Genomic DNA, 20,146 nt, shown 5'->3' with positions numbered 1-20,146 from the left:
GGCTGAGCGTCCGACTTGGGCTCAGGTCATGATCTCACGGCTCATGAGTTCAAGCCCCACGTCGTCGGGCTCTGTGATGACAGTTCAGAGCCTTGAGCCTGTTTCGGATTCTGTGTCTCCCTCTCTCTCTGCCTCTCCCCTGCTCATGCTCTGTCTCTCCCTCAAAAATAAATAAACATAGGGGCGCCTGGGTGGCGCAGTCGGTTAAGCGTCCGACTTCAGCCAGGTCACGATCTCGCGGTCCGTGAGTTCGAGCCCCGCGTCAGGCTCTGGGCTGATGGCTCGGAGCCTGGAGCCTGTTTCCGATTCTGTGTCTCCCTCTCTCTCTGCCCCTCCGCCGTTCATGCTCTGTCTCTTTCTGTCCCAAAAATAAATAAACGTTGAAAAAAAAATTTTTTTTAAATAAAAAAAATAAAAATAAAATAAACATTAAAAAAAAAGACAAGACTAGCTTTATCATATTAAAGTATAAAGCCTCCCTTGCACTTCTGAATCCACTTATTTTCAGCATCAATAGTATTAAATAAATGCACAACCTATTATTAACTACCGAATAAAAATATGTCTTTTAGGGGCTCCAGACCCAACTGCAGTGTGGGAGTGTTCTCCCACACAGAACACCAAAGCAATTCTCCCAGCAGGGTGTCCAAGAAATCAACTCCCTTCTGGCACTATCTACCCAGAGACAACATCGGTTTCAACAAATTAAAGGTTCAGTCCTACAAGGCTACCCTCACTTCAGATGCCGGTTACCAACCCCAGGCAACCTACGCTTCTGACTGTCTGCCTGTCTATAGACACAAAGTTCCAACGACCTCTACCTTCGGTTCAATTTATTTGCTAGAGAGGCTCACAGAATTGTGGGAAATACTTAAGTTTACCAGCTTATGAAAGGATACGATAAAGGCTACGCATCAACAGCCAGAAGAAGAGATACATGGGGCAAGGTATGGGGAAAGAGCACACCATTCTCCCAATCTCCACTTGTTCACCAACCCCAAAGATCTCCAAACCGCCAAAGGTTTTTACGAGGCTTCGTCACATAGGCATGGCTGATGAAATCACTGGCCATTGGCGATTCCTTAAGTTTTTATTCAAATTCTAGTTAGTTAACATACAGTGTGGTAGTGTTAGTTTCAGGTGTACAATATCGGGATTCAACACTTCCATGCAATACCCAGGTGCTCATCGTAAGTGCACTACTTAATCCCTATCAGCTATTTCACCCTCCCCCCCCTCACCTGCCTCTTAGCCCCTCTCCCCTTCCCAGGGGTCATGAGATAAAGACTGAAAGTTCTAAACCTCTAAACACACTGTTGGTCCTCCTGGCAACCAGCCTCTATCCTCAGATGCTTTCCAAAAGTCATTTCATTAACATAACGAAGGACACCTTTATCACCCCCAACACTCAGGAAATTGCAAGGATTTGGCGGAGCTGTGACCCAGAAACTGGACAAAGATCAAATATATATGAAAAATATACTTTGGTCATCTGCACGACCAAATATGCATTTCTTATAAATCATAATACTGCAACATGGTGTAGTTGGACTCACAGTCAAGATTCATGGTATTTTCATAAAAGGCAAAGAATATTTGTAAGGTAAAATACCTTGAGAAAAAGATCAAAATTATACGCTCACATTTTCCCACTTCTTCCCATTTTATTTACATCACGGTTTTTAATACAAAAACTTAAAAAATATATTGTTCGTTAATGGGAAGTAACCAGGGAATTTTAGTGGCCAACACCAGAATTCATTCACCATTTGTTATGTGCCATGCAGGTTCTACTGATCAAAACATGAAAACTGCTCCCCTTACGGTGCTCACTGATGGAATCATCTAATATATTGATACATATAGAGCCTAAATTGTCTAAAATCTGACAAGCATACCTGAGCTTAAATTTATTAAATAAACTGATGGAAATGGACAGGGTAAGACAATAAGGGAGGGAAACAGGAAGCAAATATCAATGAGCATGGTCAGTGACTTTCAGTTCCAGCTTCCATTTATTTCATTAATTATTTATTCCTATCACTTATGTAATATCTTGAAAGATCTGATTGGTAATGTAACTCCAGAAAGGAAGACAACATTTAGAGTGATTGTCTACTACTAAGATCAAAGGTCAAAGACTATAATCACTCTCTTGCACACTCACATTGACTACCGAGACCTTCCTATCGAGTTCGCTTCACAAAACTACAGCCATGGTTGAAGTCAACGCTCCACCTACTCTGCACCTACACCCATGTGGCTGAACAAGGACGGAAAACAACCACACTCAGAATTCAGAACCATGAACATCAGGTGGGCCACTTACTCAGCACCACAACCATATTTCCCTAATTGCTTCCTCTTCCTAGTCTTTCTGATGATTACTTCGCATCTTCTCTCTCTTCAAACCAATAAACACCGTCTCCCTCATCCTCACTTTTAGCTGTTTTTGACCTTGCTTCCTATTGTCTTAACTAAGGGAGTAAGAATCAGCATCTGCGCCCCCACAGTCCGCCTTCGCACCTGTTGCTACAGACAACTACTCCTGCACCCCATTCCCTCTCACCTAATCAAGGACATTGTGCCAGTAAGTCTCACTCTTTTTTCTACATCCTCAATTTTTCACATCTGTAATTCTTCTCATCTTCAAAAAAAAAAAAAAAAAGCGAGAAAAAAGATGCTGCTTTTCTTCACAGCTACCACCTCATTTCTTTGCTCAACATCCAACAACACTCCTAAAAAAAAGTTGTCTATATTCCCGTCCTCCAATTTTCTTTTAAGTCCCTTCCGGCAGGACTTTGACTCTATTGCTCTCTCACAAACTTCACCAATGAACTCTCCGTTGCAAAATCCAGTGGTCAATTTCAGGGCCCTTCTTTCTTGATAGGTCTGCTTCATTTGACCCCACTGATCATTCTCTCCCCTTTTAATATTTTCCTCACCTGGCCTCCGGGACACAATCATCTCTGAGGTTTTTCCTTCTCCCTCACTGACGGCTCCTTCTCTGCCTCCTTTGCTGCTTCCTCCTCTTCAGCCTTTTACTAAGAACATAAAGGCTCCATCTTTGTCTCTTTTCTTCTCTATCTGTACTCTCTCTCCTGAGTAATCTCAGCCATTCTCAAGGCTTTAAATACCATTTAGATGCCAATGACCCCATATGTACTAGTCCAGACCTCCCTCCCCGAACTCATATAACTAAATTTTTTGCCCAACATCTCTCCACTTTGATGACTAGCATGCAGATTAAGTTTGCAATGTCCAAAATGTTAACTCCTGAGTTTCCATCCCTACTGACTAACCACGGCTTTCCTGATTTCAGTTTACGTAAATCGTCGCCTTCCAGTTGTTCATGCCAGGAGCTATGGAGTAATCCTTGATATCAATTTTTCTCCGACTCTACATTTAATCTGGAAGGAAATCTTGTTCAGTTGACCTCCACTGATTGAAATGTATTTTAAAATATATCTCCATACTCCTCTCATTGCCACCACCCTGGTCCAAGCCATCATCTCCCTGGATTACTGCAACAGCCTGTTAACTGGGCTCCCTGATGCCATTCCTGTCGTCTACAGGCTATTCGCAGGGCCAGTATAGCCCTTTCAAAGGCCAATTCAATCATGTCAGCCCTCCGCTTGGAACACTGCAATAGGTCCCAGCTTTCCTCAGAGAAAATGTCAGAAATATTACCATGTGATATCTCCCCTGATTATTTCTGTGCCCTCATCAGCCCCTCCTTCCCTCACCCCCATTCAACTACGCTGTCCTCTTTACTGTTGATTGAACAAGCCAGGCAGAGATTCGCTATTCAAGGAATAGCAAGATGGTCAGTGTACCTGGGCCACAGTGAATAACGGAGAGGCTGGAGATAAAGCCGGGGAGACAGATGGAAATCAGATCAGGTAGAGCTCTGGAGCCTACAATAGGGACTTGAGATTCTATTGTAGAAGAGATTAAAAAAAATTCACTAAAGAGTCTTCAATAGTTGAATTGTTAATCTGGTTTGAAAAGATCTCTCTTAGCCTGGTTAATTTTACGTGGGCAAGGTAGAATTTTCATAAACTGAGTGTCAGAGAAGAGGAAAGGGGAATTAGGAGGCTTATACAGTAGTCCAGACAAAGTATAACAGTGACCTAGACCACAACAATCAAATTCAAAGTCTAATTTGAAGGGAAAACCGAAAGGATCTGTTGACAGAGCTGTAAAAAAAAAAAAAGAAAAATTCAATTATTTTAAAATTGTCTAATATTTTAATGAAAGCATGACCAGACTGAAAACCATCTTAAATTAGCTGAGAAACTTCTCATGATGCTAAGAATAAACATGCAACGTCATTAAATCAACATCAGCATAAACCCCGTATAATACCTTATTTCTATGGATTTAAAATAAGGAGTAATTGTAAGAAGCATAAAAACTTTTTCATAAACACTAGCTATATATAGGTAAAGAAAAGGACGTTAAGCTTGAAAATAGTGTGAAGTATGAGTCAGGAAAAAATATATTAAATAATGCTTTCTTTCTGAATATTTATTATCCATAAACTGGTCTTGTGTGAATTCAATTATTCAAACATTTATAAGCCTGAATAATTTAAATGGTTTTGGGACAAAAACCGGGATGACAGGTATTTTAATTGGAGAAAACTTATCTTGACCATGACCAAGTTACCAGTTCACAAAAGAGACATATTATTGAAATGCTGTTTAATTCTAGGCAACAGGTCAAAGACTTTCTCTACTGCTAGGTCACCTGTATAAATCTACCCTAAGTCAGCAGTGACAGAAATGCTTTACTCTGACCTAACACACTTAACAAAATAAAAACAGAACTAAAATATTTTTCAAACACCTTACTCTGGCAGCAGAAGCAAAAGAGTCAGGGCCATGAGCTGCATTTCTTATGCCATCGGTTCCAAAGAGGGCTCTCAGGCTTCCAGGAGCATCGGTACGTGCCAGACCAGAGTTCGCAGGTCCGAGCAGTCTTTTCCATTCACATATAGCATCGTCTCTTAAAATCTCCATGGCAATAATAGGACCACTCGTAATAAACTGGATCAGCTCGCTATAAAACAGGTAAAAGACTGATTTGCTTCATCTTTCTGTCAACCTGTGTATCTCTACTCACAAGAATACATTACAATTGGAGTATTTCAATACACACATGGATATTATGATCTCAGAACTATCGGATACAGTGAATTCTACATAGGCAAGATAAAATTTTCATAATTGAGTGTCCTCCAGTAGCCTGAGCCACTACACATCGCTACTGGTGTCAAATCATTTACTGTCAGCAAAGAAAAAAAAAAAAGCCAATGTTGCGCTTCATTAAGACTACTTCATTGACTTGAAATGCCTATCTATGCTTTTCCCATTGCTCTGAAAGGTACAGAAGGATTTCCCTTTTTATTTTCACGTGGTTTGCCACCGCAGTCCAATCATATTTGTAATACAGAAAGTGATGAGAGTGATGTCTTCTAACATATTTCCGGTAAGAATTCATTTACTTTTGTGTGGATTAGGATTCAAAGAATGACAGTAAACTTGCAGTCAATAAACACGGAGTTGGGCTAGTGATAAGGAAAATGAAATCAACAGGCCTTGAAAAAATATCCCCCTTCTGACTATAAAAGCTACTCTGGGATATTCCCATCTTAAGTTTTAAAGAGTACACATGGGTTCTTGATGAAAACTCCAGCACTGAGTCACAGCACCCCAACCCATAAAAACAATATCTCATTTCCCTTCTCCGCTCCCGTACGTGGATGAGGCAGCAATGGCAGGTTTCACATGGAAATTAAGTGACACCATTCCTCCTACTGTTTGGGGCAGGGACAGAATACTTTTTAAAGCAAGTGCATGTTTCTCTCTCTTCTAAACTATGAGAGAGGCCAGAACCCTCTAGAAGAAAAGCACATGGTGTGACAAACACTTTTGTACTGATTAACTCTTGACTCTTTTACATGCTTCCTTCCCTCATGAATGTTATGAGTTAACTCCCTTCCTTTTTAAATCATTTCAATTCATTTTGAAAAGGATTTCTAAAAAATAGTATGTATGAAGAAGTATTCATACGCTCTGTCCTTTAAAAGGCCCCATGACCTCTTCATACATATTCTTCTAGGACTTAGTAGCCAAAAACAATTAGATTTAAGGAGCCCAAATCAGGGGAACAAATCCATGTTGATACATTCGGTAAGCACATAACAATTACTTAACTACAAATCAGAATATTCAATGATACCCTGGCGTCAAGAAACTTATCATCTAATGTCCTGTTATTACAGAATTCCTCAAAACACATAGTGAATAAGCCTATAACCTATAACCACACCCTATAATGGGTGTCGCATGTTAATAATGCAGAGAAAGGTGTGCCTGGTCACAAAAAATACTTCTTCATGAGACTATTTCCAATTAATGCAGGTACATCTTTTGTTGTGTCTTTCATAATACCAGAAAACTCGTTAATTCACCCAGTTAATAAAATTTACTGCATACTAATTACATATAAGACATTAAACCAGGTGCTGCAATATAATGCCACAAACATAAAGCAAAGCTATAATAGTTTCCAAGAAAACTGTATATTCTTAAATTTTTTTTTAACGTTTATTTATTTTTGACAGAGAGAGAGAGAGAGAGAGCGAGCATGGGCGGGGAAGGGGCAGAGAGAGAAGGAGACACAGAATCCAAAGCAGGCTCCAGGCTGCGAGCTGTCATCACAAGGCCCGACGTGGGGCTCGAACTCACAGACTGTGAGAGCATGACCTGAGTTGAAGTCAGACGCTCAACCGACTGAGCCACCCAGGTGCCCCAAGAAAACTGTATATTCTAACAAGGCCTGGAAATATTTTAAACTGCTTGATTTAAAATAATCTATAACATAATTTTCTATTATACAATTAAAGGAAAAACACTATCATATGCAGGATGCCAAGCAGTGTGTTTATTATAGCAGCCTGACTAATATCCTTCTTTATTACAAATGTAAGCACTTTGGGGCACCTGGGTGGCTCAGTCGATTAAGTGCCCGACTTCGGCTCAGGTCATGATCTCGCAGTTCGTGGGTTCAAGCCCTGTGTCAGGCTCTGTGCTGCTAGCATGGAGCCTGGAGCCTGCTTTGGATTCTGTGTCTCCCTCTCTCTCTGCCCTTCGCCTGCTCATGCTCTCTCTCTCAAAAATAAATAAACATTAAAAAAAAATTAAAAATCTCTTTTTTTCTTCCCCTCCCCCATGGTCTTAAGTTTCTCAAGATCCATATAAGAGTGAAAACATATGGCACCTGTCTTTCTCTGTATGACTTATTTCCCTTAGCATAAGAGACTCTTAAAAACTGAGAACAAACTGAGGGTTGATGGGGGGGTGGGAGGGTGGGTGATGGGTATGGAGGAGGGCACCTGTTGGGATGAGCACTGGGTGTTGTATGGAAACCAATTTGACAATAAATTTCATATTTAAAATAAATATTTTTTTAAAAAATAAAAAAAAAGAAATGGAAGCACTTTTTTGACAATAGTAATATGCACCTCACAATATTCAAATGTTTAGAACATAAATTCGGTTTCTAACATATAGTAGTTGCTATATTTCAAGAAACAAAAGTATTAGTTAAAAAATAAGGGCTCCGTGAACATTGTTTCATGCACACAAGAATGCCAAAATAAGAGAGTTTTTTTTTAATTTTTTTTTTTAACGTTTATTTATTTTTGAGACAGAGAGAAAGCATGAACGGGGGAGGGGCAGAGAGAGAGGGAGACACAGAATCGGAAACAGGCTCCAGGCTCCGAGCCATCAGCCCAGAGCCCGACACGGGGCTCGAACTCACGGACCGCGAGATCGTGACCTGAGCTGAAGTCGGACGCTTAACCGACTGAGCCACCCAGGCGCCCCAGGAGAATTTAAAAAAAACAACAAAAATACTCAACACAGGGGTTCCTGGCTGGCTCGGTTGTTAGAGCATGCAACTCTTGATTTTGGGGTTGTCAGTTCGAGCCCCATGTTGAGTTTAGAGGTTACTTAAATAAAAGTTTTAAAACCCTTAAGAAAATGTGAGGCACCTGGGTGGCTCAGTCAGGTAAGCATCTGATTCTTGATTTTGGCTCAGGTCATGGTTTCACGGTTCGTGAGTTTGAGCCCTGCATCCGGCTCCATGCTGACAGCGTGAAGCCTGCTTAGGATTCTCTCTCTCCCCATCTCTCTCTGCCCACCCCACTCATGGACACGTGTGCTCTTTCTCTCTCAAAATAAACTTAAAAATAATAGTAATAAATAAAAACATTAAAAAATACTCAACATAAAATATAATTATCACTATTTTACTGAAATCTAAAAAAAAAAGCTATGCCTCTTATAATGTAAACAAATCATCCTAATTGCTGCTGATTAAAGTTTAAGATATTTAAGGGTGAAATAAGGATTCTAATTTAATAAAAGGACAAAAAAAACAATTCTTAGAAAACACTTCTCTACAATTACAAAATGTTGCTATGGTCCTTTTGACAGATTATTTTCATGTCACAAATTTTTGAATTATAAAACTGTAATTCTTTAGTTTCCCAGAATATCCTCTGCTGTAAACCACTTGCCCCAAATTCAGCACCTACTTTAAAAAGGGCCTTGACTGATGGTCTATATGAAAATCTGTTGCTTCTTTCCTGTAAAATAATCAAAATGACAAGTTAAGAATTACATAAAAAAATTATTGTAGCTTACATTAATAAAATAAAGATGAAGTTCTCTACTTATTTGATTGGTATGGAAACTGATTAATGACTTTTCACTAAATATTCTGTTCAAATTGTCCCACCTTTCAAAGTTTTTGCTAGCTGAATATCTATTAAGATGTAAAATTACAATGAATGTGAGAGGCAATATTTACGTTTCTCCTCATGTTATCTATTATCTTCCCTTTCATCAGCATCTTTAATATTCTTGAAACAAAGTGTAACGTTTGACCAATAAGAATTATTTGTTTTTTAGAAGTCAAATAAATTACACTTAAAAATGCAAATTGATCTTCAAATTCAAAATCTGTCACTTTCTTCTCCAGGCTTTAAACTTGAAAGGTCAGGCTAGAATTTTAACTTAACAGTTACAGTTTTCTCTCTGAGATCTCTGCCAAGGAAAGGCTATATACTTGTGTTTTTAAAATCTGTTTGACATGGGGCGCCTGGGTGGCGCAGTCGGTTAAGCGTCCGACTTCAGCCAGGTCACGATCTCGCGGTCCGTGAGTTCGAGCCCCGCGTCGGGCTCTGGGCTGATGGCTCGGAGCCTGGAGCCTGTTTCCGATTCTGTGTCTCCCTCTCTCTCTGCCCCTCCCCCGTTCATGCTCTGTCTCTCTCTGTCCCAAAAATAAATAAACATTGAAAAAAATAAAATAAAATAAAATAAAATCTGTTTGACAAATTAAGCATATCAATGTATTCTTATTGGTTGCTAATATATTAAAAACTAATGCTTTAATTAACGTCATCAGAAAAGGAAGGTCAATATGGAAATACTCAGAATTTACTAAGGGCAATAGGAATTTACTTTTTAAATCTATATTCCCACAAAAGAATATCTATAGAGACACTGAAAGAATAAAAGATTAAATTGATTGGCTAAAAAGTCTAAACAACTTTTTATCTTAATCAAACCAGGTGTCTCTCAAACTCAGACAGTTTTAAAGGCTTTGAACTGAGTACACATTATATAACGAATATGTCAACATTAACTACTTTTTAAAATATCAAATAAGTTTTTAAGTGTCCTCCAGCATAGGATTATCCTTTCAGGCATGAAAATTAACTTAGTCTGCAGTGTTTTAAGATTTTACGAACCTACCACCAAATGAATTCACACAGTAAACTATAGCAGGCATACTCTTATTCAAACCAAATATACTGAAATATTTTCTTCAACTAGGAACAGATTATGAAAAGTATACCATGCGAGTATAAAAAATAATTAATAAATAAATAAAAATTCATCCCAAGAAATGAGAGGGGGAAGAAAACTCATCTTTCTAGAACCTATTATGCCAACATTAAATCATTTTATTTCTCACAATACATTGAAATTGGTATGATTACCTGCATTTTGCTTATGAAAATAATGAAGTTCAACATGATTCCATAACTTGTCCAGGTAAAGTGCTAGTAAGAGAAGGAGGGTGGGGGAGACGAACCCAAATCTCTTGCTGCAAATGCCTATTTACACCCTTTCTGTTACCAACTACAGAGGGTCGGAAGAATTCACAAAAATGAAATGGATATATTGTGCTGTGGCCTAAAATGAGGTAAAACTGTCTGAAAAACTCACGTGAGAGCATTTTAAGAGAATTCGCAGCAAGGGGCACCTGGGTGGCTCAGATGGTTAAACTGACTCCTGATTTTGGCTCAGGTCACGATCTCACGGTTAGTGGGTTCGAGCCCCACATCAGGCTCCATGCTGACACTGTGGCCCCTGCTTTGGATTCTCTTCCTCTCCCTCTCTCTCTGTCCCTCCCTTGCTCGCTTGCTCTCTCTCAAAATAAACTTAAAATTAAAAAACAGAATTAGCAGCAAGATGACTCAAACAACCAATTCTAAACTTTTCAACAAAACTAAGCTACTAAAAAAGAAAACAAAATCAATCATAATCTTTAACACTGATGAAAAGACAAACATTAATTCCGAAAAGTGCTTCACTATTTTCTTCTAACATGTCACCGACCCCATAGTTATCTCCATTCAACATCCAAAATTGGAACCAAGATGAGGGTTCATGAATTCTTCCCATCAAGGGCATCACCACGGAAAGGAGTTTTGTTGTTGTTTTGTTATGTCTTGCTGTGTTTTTATAAGGAAACCGTTCTTCCACAAAGATTTGTCCATTAATTCTTTCATGAAATATTTACTTAGTGCCTAGCTTGAATCAGGCACTGATCGAAGAACTAGAAGTTCAAAGTCAGATGCAACTCAGCTGCTGCCTTTCAGGTACTGTCGTGACTGGGGAACTGGCATTTGAACAGACAAGTTTAGCAAAGATGTAAGCACTGGAAGATACTCCTCCATGGGTCTCTGGTGCTCGTATCGTGACTTACTGGCTGGGCCAAGAATGCAAGGCCCCACTGCCCTCCCTCCTAGCCTTTTCTCCGAGTCACAGTTGCAGTGAGCCACTCAGAGGGATGAGGTCATGTCTCTCTTCAGTACAGAGAGCAGCCTGTGTACTGCTTGCCTACCGAAACAGTGGGTAACCCAAGTTCAAAGCGCCTCAGCTCTGATGCAATCAACTGCGTATACAAGATCCACCTGGATCCGTATCATCTTATTCCCACGGGACAAGGAGGCAAGGAGAACCAACATAAGCGCGATGCTCCTGCGGCTTTGCTGTACCATCATAAAGTCCTTGGTCACCGACCCAGGTGTCTCACGTCTTCGCTAGCATCCATGAAAGAGTAACAGACTAGCTCGTTAGCTTTCCAGTTGGACAAAATCCAAGACTTGACATTAGGATTAATAGAGATGTACGAGGTGCTATAAAAAAATAAGGAAGTGGTGAAGTGTCCCTGGGCATCTTTATCTTGGGAAGTTTGATGCCTAATTTATTAAGCACTAGTGGTATAAAGACAAAAAAAAAATTTAATCTCACTGAAACTATTCAAAGGCATTTCTCCAGAATGCAGTCCCATCACCTGCTGTGAGGGCAAGCATTCATGACACATACAGACATAGGACAAATTTAACTACTTATAAACGGGCATGACCTCAGCTCCACTAGATAATAATATCCCAGATTACCACTACTAATAACAATAGCTAACTTCATATACACTGACCATGTGTAGGGGTCTTTCAAAGCACTTTACTTATATTAAACTCCCATAATCCTTATAACAACTTTACGATACAGGTGGTTATAACCTCCATTTTGCAGATGAAGAAAACGAAGCACAGAATAAACTGTCCAGAGTCACACACCTACTAAGAGGTGCAATTACATGCAATCTGGCTCTGAATTCTGTGCTCTGAAACTTAAGCCTCCTGCCTTTCTAGAAGATATGCAAACTGCAAGACCTTACACACAGGAAGAGTTCAAATTAAATGTATGTCATTGTTGGGATAAACTTGAAGGTGTTTCATTAAGGTATCTGGGGATCAGACTTAGCAAAGCTGCATTGAATATCTACAGTTACTCATTGTCCCTGTCCTCACGGAGCCAAAACAGCAACTGTCCCATACAATATATATCCGGGAATAGCAGTAAGACACCTGACCAAAAAAACCAACTAAACAACCAAACAAAAAAACACACAAGAAAACAAAAAACAGAAACAAAAACACCCAGTGGAGTAACATAAGAAGGCCACTGGAGCCAGTTCTGCCTAACTGCCACATTAATGTCCCTACTGAGGGGTAAGTCCTGTTTTCACTAAATAACTTAGAGACTATCAGGTCAGACAGAATGGACTGCTTTTCAGAGTAGTAAATCAGGGTATGTGCCAATGATACCCATTGGGCGGAGCAAAATGTAAACATTTCCAAAGGCCTCCCTTTGGGAAATCCCAACAGTAATACTCCCTCATCAAGTAGAAATACTCAAACGTTCATTTCCTCTTCTATCATTTTCACACAGTGTGTTATACTTCCATATTAAGGAGAAGAGATGACGATTATCCAGCGTCGGTGTTATAAAAGCCAATGGAGTTAGGGAACACGATAAAAGTGAGGCAGGTACAATCTGACAATTCCTACTTGCTTGGAGTTCAATTATTATTGGTGAATATAATTACCTGTGGTCTTATTATTTTCTCATTTTAATAAGATTAGTGTTCTATCCTTTGCCACTCAGTGAGAGGCTTTTATTTTAAACAGTGACATGAAAAATAACAGATGATTTTAAAAAAGAAAACAATACGGAATCAGACTTTACATGACTGAAAATGGCCAACAAGTTACCTTGAAAGCGTCATCATTTTGAGTTTGGTTATAGTAAATCCGGCTTTGTTTATCATTTCAATTATTTCTCCAGCTTTTGATATTGCATCTGGTTTAATCAGAGCCAACGTTCTGTAAGGATATAAAGGAGAAGTTTGAAAATAAAAATAGTTCAGTTTTTACTTACAATTCCGAAGCAGTGGTAGTTTCCTTAACAATCATCCTACATCATAAAACATTGAAATCAATTCCAAAGAGAAGTGTATCAAAGGTCTCTTCAACACTTATACAAGGTAAGCTTACTATTTTTCCCAAGAAAATATAAACTTAGGTACCCAGTCTAAAAAAAATAATAAAATCTTACAGGGGAAAAAAGTTCACATTGTCATGTTTAATATGCCCAAATTAATGCAGGGAAGGGAAAATTCTTCCTCTACCCTCCAAGGTCTTCCGACTGGACTGAGAATTAAATTTACACGAGGCAGAGTAACAGGAGAAAAAGCTGAAGTTTCGTCATGTGTGCATGGAGGCCCAATAATGAAGTTGAGACCCAAAGAAATGACGAAAACAGGCAGTTTTTATACTTCTTAAACAAAGAGACAGTAAATTTGTGAGGGATTGACAGGATAAAGAAAACAGATGTGGGGCGCCTGGCTGCCTCAGGCAGTCGAGCATGGGACTCTTGATCTCCGGGTTGTGAGTTCTAGCCCCCACACTGGGTGTAGAGATTACTTAAAAATAAAACCTTTAAAAAAAAAAAAAGAAAGAAAGAAAGAAAGAAAACAGATGTTTAGGAGCTTTAATTAGTAAGGAATTCAAAGCAGAATTTGGACTTCCATGGTAGATTAGAAAGAAAGTAACAATGTTTGTTTCTACAGCTGTGTTGGCTTTAAAGTTCCTATCTCTGTGGTGATAAGGGATCTCTTTACTTCTTAGTACAGGGAGCGCACCTTTTATACGGGAGATTTACTTCCTCTATTCGGGGGGACAGAAGGGGATCCGAGTGTCCTTGCACCAGCTGCTTAAGTAACTTTTATTTAAAATAATATGCCAAAGTGGCACATTTTGAGGCAGACTGTCCTTGGCCCCCACGTTAGAAAACACTGGTCTTTAAAATATCTGTTTCTTAGGGGCGCCTGGGTGGCGCAGTCGGTTAAGCGTCCGACTTCAGCCAGGTCACGATCTCGCGGTCCGTGAGTTCGAGCCCCGCGTCGGGCCCTGGGCTGATGGCTCAGAGCCTGGAAACTGTTTCCGATTCTGTGTCTCCCTCTCTCTCTGCCCCTCCCCCGTTCATGCTCTGTCTCTCTCTGTCCTAAAAATAAATAAACGTTGGAAAAAAAAAATTTAAAAAAAAAAATATCTGTTTCTTAGAACACATTTTATAAAAGAGAACAAATCTTTAAAATATTGCATTTAATGTATTATGAGCTTGGTTTTTGGTCTCTTAGACTTTAACAAATGTATGCTATGCAGTCAGTTCAGCAGTGATTTGGAAATAATTATAAATTCTTCTTTTAACACTCAAGCATAGCATGAGGGATGCACAAAGAACCAAATGTCTTCTTGCCTGGCAATGTAGACAGATGGCAAACACCATGCTAATTTTTACAATCACAGTCTCCTCCAAGAGGACACATAGGAGCAAAGCACCCTGTCTACTCTGAAGCCACAGAATTAATCGATTTTTGGCGAAGGCGACCGCCCGAATGCCCTCGCTTCGCTGATGCGGTAACTAAGCCTGGAGCGCAGTCACGTGCAAGGCTGCACAGCCGGTCGGCGGCACCTTCAGGACAGAAACATCCAGCTCACAAGACTTGCGGGTCTGCGCTCCTTCCACACCACAAGCAAGGTCAGTCTGAGTATCATCAGAAGGGAGCACAACCACAAAACCCTCGAGGGTAATACTTGCAAATACAAGAAGAAAATAGAACTAGTCGGAGTAATTCAGTTTGCGGGACGTGCAGAATTATGATAATGAACTGCTACCACTTGCCCTTCATCATTTCTGGGTGTTCTGACACGCCGGCAATATTTCAAGGAACGCACACGAGAAGAATGGCCTTTTCGGAGCTCTCTTCCCCAGTGAGACAAGCTTGGCTGAGGCTCTGACAAAGATATAATAATTCAAACATCCTTACTTTCAGTGGGATGTCACCCGTGGCTGCCTTTTAAAACTTATAAATGACAAAGATTGTTCATCTCAGTGTGTTTATGACAAGCCATACCGGACAATCCTTTCCTTTATTTTGAAGCAAATGAGTCGCTGATAGTATTTTATATTATATGGCTTCACTGAAGATGCAATTAAAACTCGTCGCTTTTTAGCTCACGTTATTTAAGTATCATAAGCCACACTAACCCCTGAATTGTTTATGCTGAACTGTGGGCGAACTTTCTGGAACTATAGCTCTTAAAGAAAATATAAACACATCAGCAGCCATCGATTTCGAGGAACAAGCACCAGGGTGGAAAATGCAAAACGGACAGAACTGAATTTAAAACGCAATTTCATTTTCTACATTAAAGGCTGACTACTAGGGGTAACCACTGTAAATAGATTCGCCTGTCGTGTCCTCGTTGCTTAACTCTTTAGTACATAATAGTTAAAATCTATCCTGAACAGAAAATTCGACGGGCACGAGAAGTCACACGCGCTATTTAAGTGAGGACAGCACATAAACAATAGGACCGCAAAAATATTATTAATAGTGCTGCTGCTCTCTGTCGCCGTGTAACGCACCATAACCACACTCCAAGCCGTCCCAAAGGTGAACGTGTTTCAAACTGCTGCGCTCCTCGCTTGCTGGCTCAAGTCCCCCGGGCTGGTGCAGGACTGACCTACTGGCCTTGAGGAATGAAGGACCAGACTTTCCCAGAAGATAAGACCTGACCGCATTTGAAAACGGCTGCCACTGATGCCAACAAGTCTGTTCAGGGCCAGGTCGATGTACGACTAACTGCCTGGGCACCTGCTTCTCCTGCACGGAGCCCCCCGCCATTTCCCGCACCTTCCCCCCTGTGAGAACCCTGTGGCTTTGTCTGGACATGGAAGATGGCCTTTGAGACATCGGTCCACCATCTTCCCAGGATGCCAACTTCCTGAATAAAGCAAACTTCTCTTTCCCACCATCGCTTGTCTCTCCAGCATTGGTGTTTTTTTTTGACTGGCGAGCAGCCAAACTTGACTTGAGAATCCATTCTCTGTCCAGTAACAGAACCATCCCAAAATGTGGGGGCTCAAAACAACAATTGCTCAAGATTCTGTAGGTTGGCTGCAGTGGTTTCACCGGGGATCATTCACACAGCCGTGTGCAGCTGGAGGGTCAGCTGGGACGGCTCCCAAGGTTTCTTTTTCCTTGTGGGCTTTCATCCTTTGGAGGCCACACCAGGCTTCTTCATATGCGGCCACATAGAGTCCCGAGTGCAAACATTTATCACGCATCCCCTTGAGACATGTCTACTGACGTCCCTTTGGCCAATGCAAGTCACATGGTCAAGTCCAGAGTCAATGTGAGGGGGGACTGGACAAGGGCACGATACCAAGAGATGCGATTCACCGGGGACCACCGCTGTAACAACCCACCGCGTGGTAATCCTCTCACCTGGCACTGAGCGGGATGTGGCAGGAGATGCTCTCGAAACAAAAGAAAAACTATAAACCGTTCTTTTACACTAAAAACTTCTTAGCAATGGAGAGTGAAAAAACAGTTGGGCCAGCCTTCACAGAACTCAGATAGGACACAGAATTCTGCAAACTAACAGCTTTCATGGAGCCATGCACAAGATGCGTTCTCCATCCGCCAGTCAGGCTCGGGGCAAAAATCGCAGCGAACATGTACGGGATAAAGATGACCAGTCAACCGCTGTGGAATAAACATCCTCCACAGTGCAGGGCAGTAGACTCTTTGAACGCTGTCCACCTAAAGGGATGTATTTGTAAACTTTCATCTGTATTAATTTATCTAAATATTTCAAAAGTTATGCATATTGGCCGAAAGCATGTAAAAACCTGTTCTAAAATATCAACCCAAAGCCAAATTTGGGGTCTCTTTCACGCTTCCTTTGCAAGCGTACAGCATGTGTTTGGCCCATGGATAAAGGAGAATAGTCTCAGAATAGGCCCCTGTGGCTTGGAGGCAATGGCAGTGAGTCAGAGCTTTTGACTGGCAACAACGGCAAAGTCATTCAGGGCAGCCCTTCCACGGAAAACTAAAAACAGTGGGTACGATAGTTTTTAAAGAGTTTTCAAGCAAAAAGAAATGGGCTGGATGCTAAACAATTATTAGCACAAACGTAAAAGAAAAACGGAGATCCAGGGGAATAAGAACAAAAGTCATGTCTCCCTTGCCGGCATTGCCTCTGGCAAATCCAAACTTTAATCTGTACCCCATCACTGGGAGAGGGCAACAGAACCCAACAGAGTATTCTCCCTGTAATACTCTGGGACCAAAAGCTACGCCCTAAGGGTGAGTCAGATAGAACCAGGCCTTGCGTGGCCCGGCAGCACAAATTCACATCACTTAGGGAGCCTGGGAGCGTCCAATTCTGCACAATTCTGGTAACGGTCATCCAGACTGCTAATCCCTCCAGCCAAAACTCAGAAGCAAACACAATTCCACCCTAGATGTCAGGTAACTTCATCCTGTACCTCAAATAATTCATCTATAAATGCCCAACACACATGTATATCACAAGCACGTTCACATCCACACACATCCAGACACATGACAATCAATACCACACACACACACACACACACACACACACACACACACACACGCACGCGTGCGTGCGTACAAAAAAGTAAAAAAAGACCAACCTGAGGAAGAACCAGAAGAAACAGCGCAGAACAGAGACAGCCACAGATAGTTCAGCTACTGGAACTGTCAGATGCAGACTGTGAAAGGACCAGACAAAAGGAAGGACTGAAAGACAAGGTGCAAGCATCATAAGGCAAGAGAAGTCCAAGCTATGAACAACGGATACTTAGGTTTGAAAAAGAATCTATGAGAGGACCAAGTGATAAAAAAATACAAAAATGAAAATAAGCACCAAACGGGCTGACAGAAGACTAGATGTACCTGATGGAAGAATTCTGAACAAATTCAGAACGAAGCACAGAGGAACAGAAAGATAGGACATAGCTAAGAAGATAGTTTCAAGAATGTGAGTAAAGACATTTTCAGCCAAAAGAGTTTCTTATCAGTGAACACTCTAAGGGAAATTCTAAAATAAGCAAAACAATCCCAAACAGAATATCTGAGATAGACAAAATAATAATACTAAAAGGCCAAAAGTAGTGACAGCTAATTGTCAACTGGTTATATAGAATAATAATAATGAGTCATTAGACTCACAAAAACTACAGAAAATACAACAGAAGTGGCATGTAATTCAGCAAGGTACAAAATTTAGCTAAACTGTTCCGAGGTTCTTATACTTTCAAGAAGGAAGATACTACAAAAGGAAACATGAACTACCAGGACTTCATCAAGATAAAAAGCTTCTGCACAGGGAAGAAAACAATCAGCAAAACTAAAAGTCAACTGACAGAATGGGAGAAGACATTTGCAAATGACTTATCAGATAAAGGGTTAGAATCCAAAATCTGTAAAGAACTTCTCAAACTCAACACCCGCCAAAAAAAATAATCCAGCCAAGAAAGGGGCAAAAGACGTGAACAGACACTTTTCCAAAGAAGACATCCACATGGCTAACACACATGTGAAAAGATGCTCAACATCACTCATCATCAGGGAAATACAAGTCAAAACCACAATGAGATACTATCTCATATCTGTCAGAATGACTAAAATCAACAACTCAGGAAACAACAGATGTTGTGAAGATGAGGAGAAAGAGGAATCCTTTTGCACTGCTAGTGGGAATGCAAACTGGTGCAGCCACTCTGGAAAACAGTGTGGAGATTCCTCAAAAAATTAAAAACAGAACTACCCTACAAGCCAGCAATCGCACTACGAGGTATTTATCCAAAGGATACAAAAATGCCCATTCAAAGGGGCACATGCACCCCAGTGTTTAGTGTTTATATCAGCACCATCAACAATAGTATGGAAAGAGCCCAAAATGTCCATCGACAGATGAATGGATAAAGAAGATGTGGAATATATAAAATGGAACATTACTCAGCAATCAAAAAAAATGAAAATATTGTCATTTGCAACAACATGGATGGAACCAGAGGATATTATGCTAAGTGAAATAAGTCTGTCAGGGAAAGACAAATACCATATATATCACTCATATGTGGAATTTAAGAAACAAAACAGATGAACATAGGGGAAGGGAAACAAAAATCAGATAAAAACAGAGAGGAGACAAACTATAAGAGACTCAAATACAGAGAGCAAACTGTGGGTTGCTGGAGAGGTGTTGGGCTGAATGATGAGCATTAAGGAGGGCACTTGTTGGGATGTGCACTGGGTGTTATACATAAGTGATGAAACACTAAATTCTATTCCTTAAGTCATTATTACACTATATGTTAACTAACTTGGGTTTAAAAAAAAAAGAAGATACAGATATTGGTAAACTTTAGGCATTGATATTAAATATGCATGCTGTAGTTTCTAGGATAAGAACTAAAAGTATAGAAAAGAATGTACACCATTCAAACAAATAGACAAAAAATGGATTGATGGGTGCCTGGGTGGCTCAGCGGGGTGAGCATCTGACTTCAGCTCAGGTCATAATCTCACAGCTCGTGAGTTCGAGCCCCATGTCAGGGCTCTGTGCTGACAGCTCAGAGCCTGGAGCCTGCTTCGGATTCTGTGCCTCCCTCTCTCTCTGCCCCTCCCCTGTTTGTCTCTGTCTGCCTATCTCTCTCAAAATAAATATAAGGTAAAAAAAAATATATATATATATACATATATATATTTAAATGGATTGAAAAATCCTCAATAAGTCAGAAAACGACCAAAAATAATAATAATAAATCAAATGAGAAAAAGCACAAAAGCAGATGGCAGGGTTAACCCCAAATATATTATAGTACGTGCATTAAAAGTAAGTGCTTTACATAAGACTCTTAAAAACTGAGAACAAACTGAGGGTTGATGGGGGGTGGGAGGGAGGGGAGGGTGGGTGATGGGTATTGAGGAGGGCACCTTTTGGGATGAGCACTAGGTGTTGTATGGAAACCAATTTGACAATAAATTTCATATATTGAAAAAAATAAATAAATAAAAATAAATAAATAAATAAAAGTAAGTGCTTTAGAGT

The 20,146-nt window shown here is 40.3% G+C and overlaps 1 protein-coding gene across 3 annotated transcripts in view; it reads right to left on the bottom strand.

Annotated features, from left to right (window-relative positions):
• NME7 (NME/NM23 family member 7) overlaps window positions 1-20,146 on the bottom strand; it is a 262,404-nt gene that overhangs the window by 183,471 nt on the left and 58,787 nt on the right. For all 3 annotated transcript variants that reach the window (XM_040451736.1, XM_040451737.1, XM_040451738.1), the window contains 3 exons: window positions 12,926-13,036; window positions 8,609-8,659; window positions 4,857-5,064 (listed from right to left, as the gene is read on the bottom strand). In XM_040451736.1, coding sequence (XP_040307670.1) covers window positions 4,857-5,064; window positions 8,609-8,659; window positions 12,926-13,036 — 370 coding nt within the window. The remainder of the gene's footprint in view (window positions 1-4,856; window positions 5,065-8,608; window positions 8,660-12,925; window positions 13,037-20,146) is intronic.

The sequence above is a fragment of the Herpailurus yagouaroundi genome, unplaced genomic scaffold, assembly GCF_014898765.1.
Source record: "Herpailurus yagouaroundi ecotype Mexico unplaced genomic scaffold, PumYag 205, whole genome shotgun sequence".
Taxonomy (NCBI): Eukaryota; Metazoa; Chordata; class Mammalia; order Carnivora; family Felidae; genus Herpailurus; species Herpailurus yagouaroundi.
The sequence above is the reverse complement of the archived record's forward strand: the minus strand, read 5'-3'. Positions and strand labels throughout refer to the sequence as shown.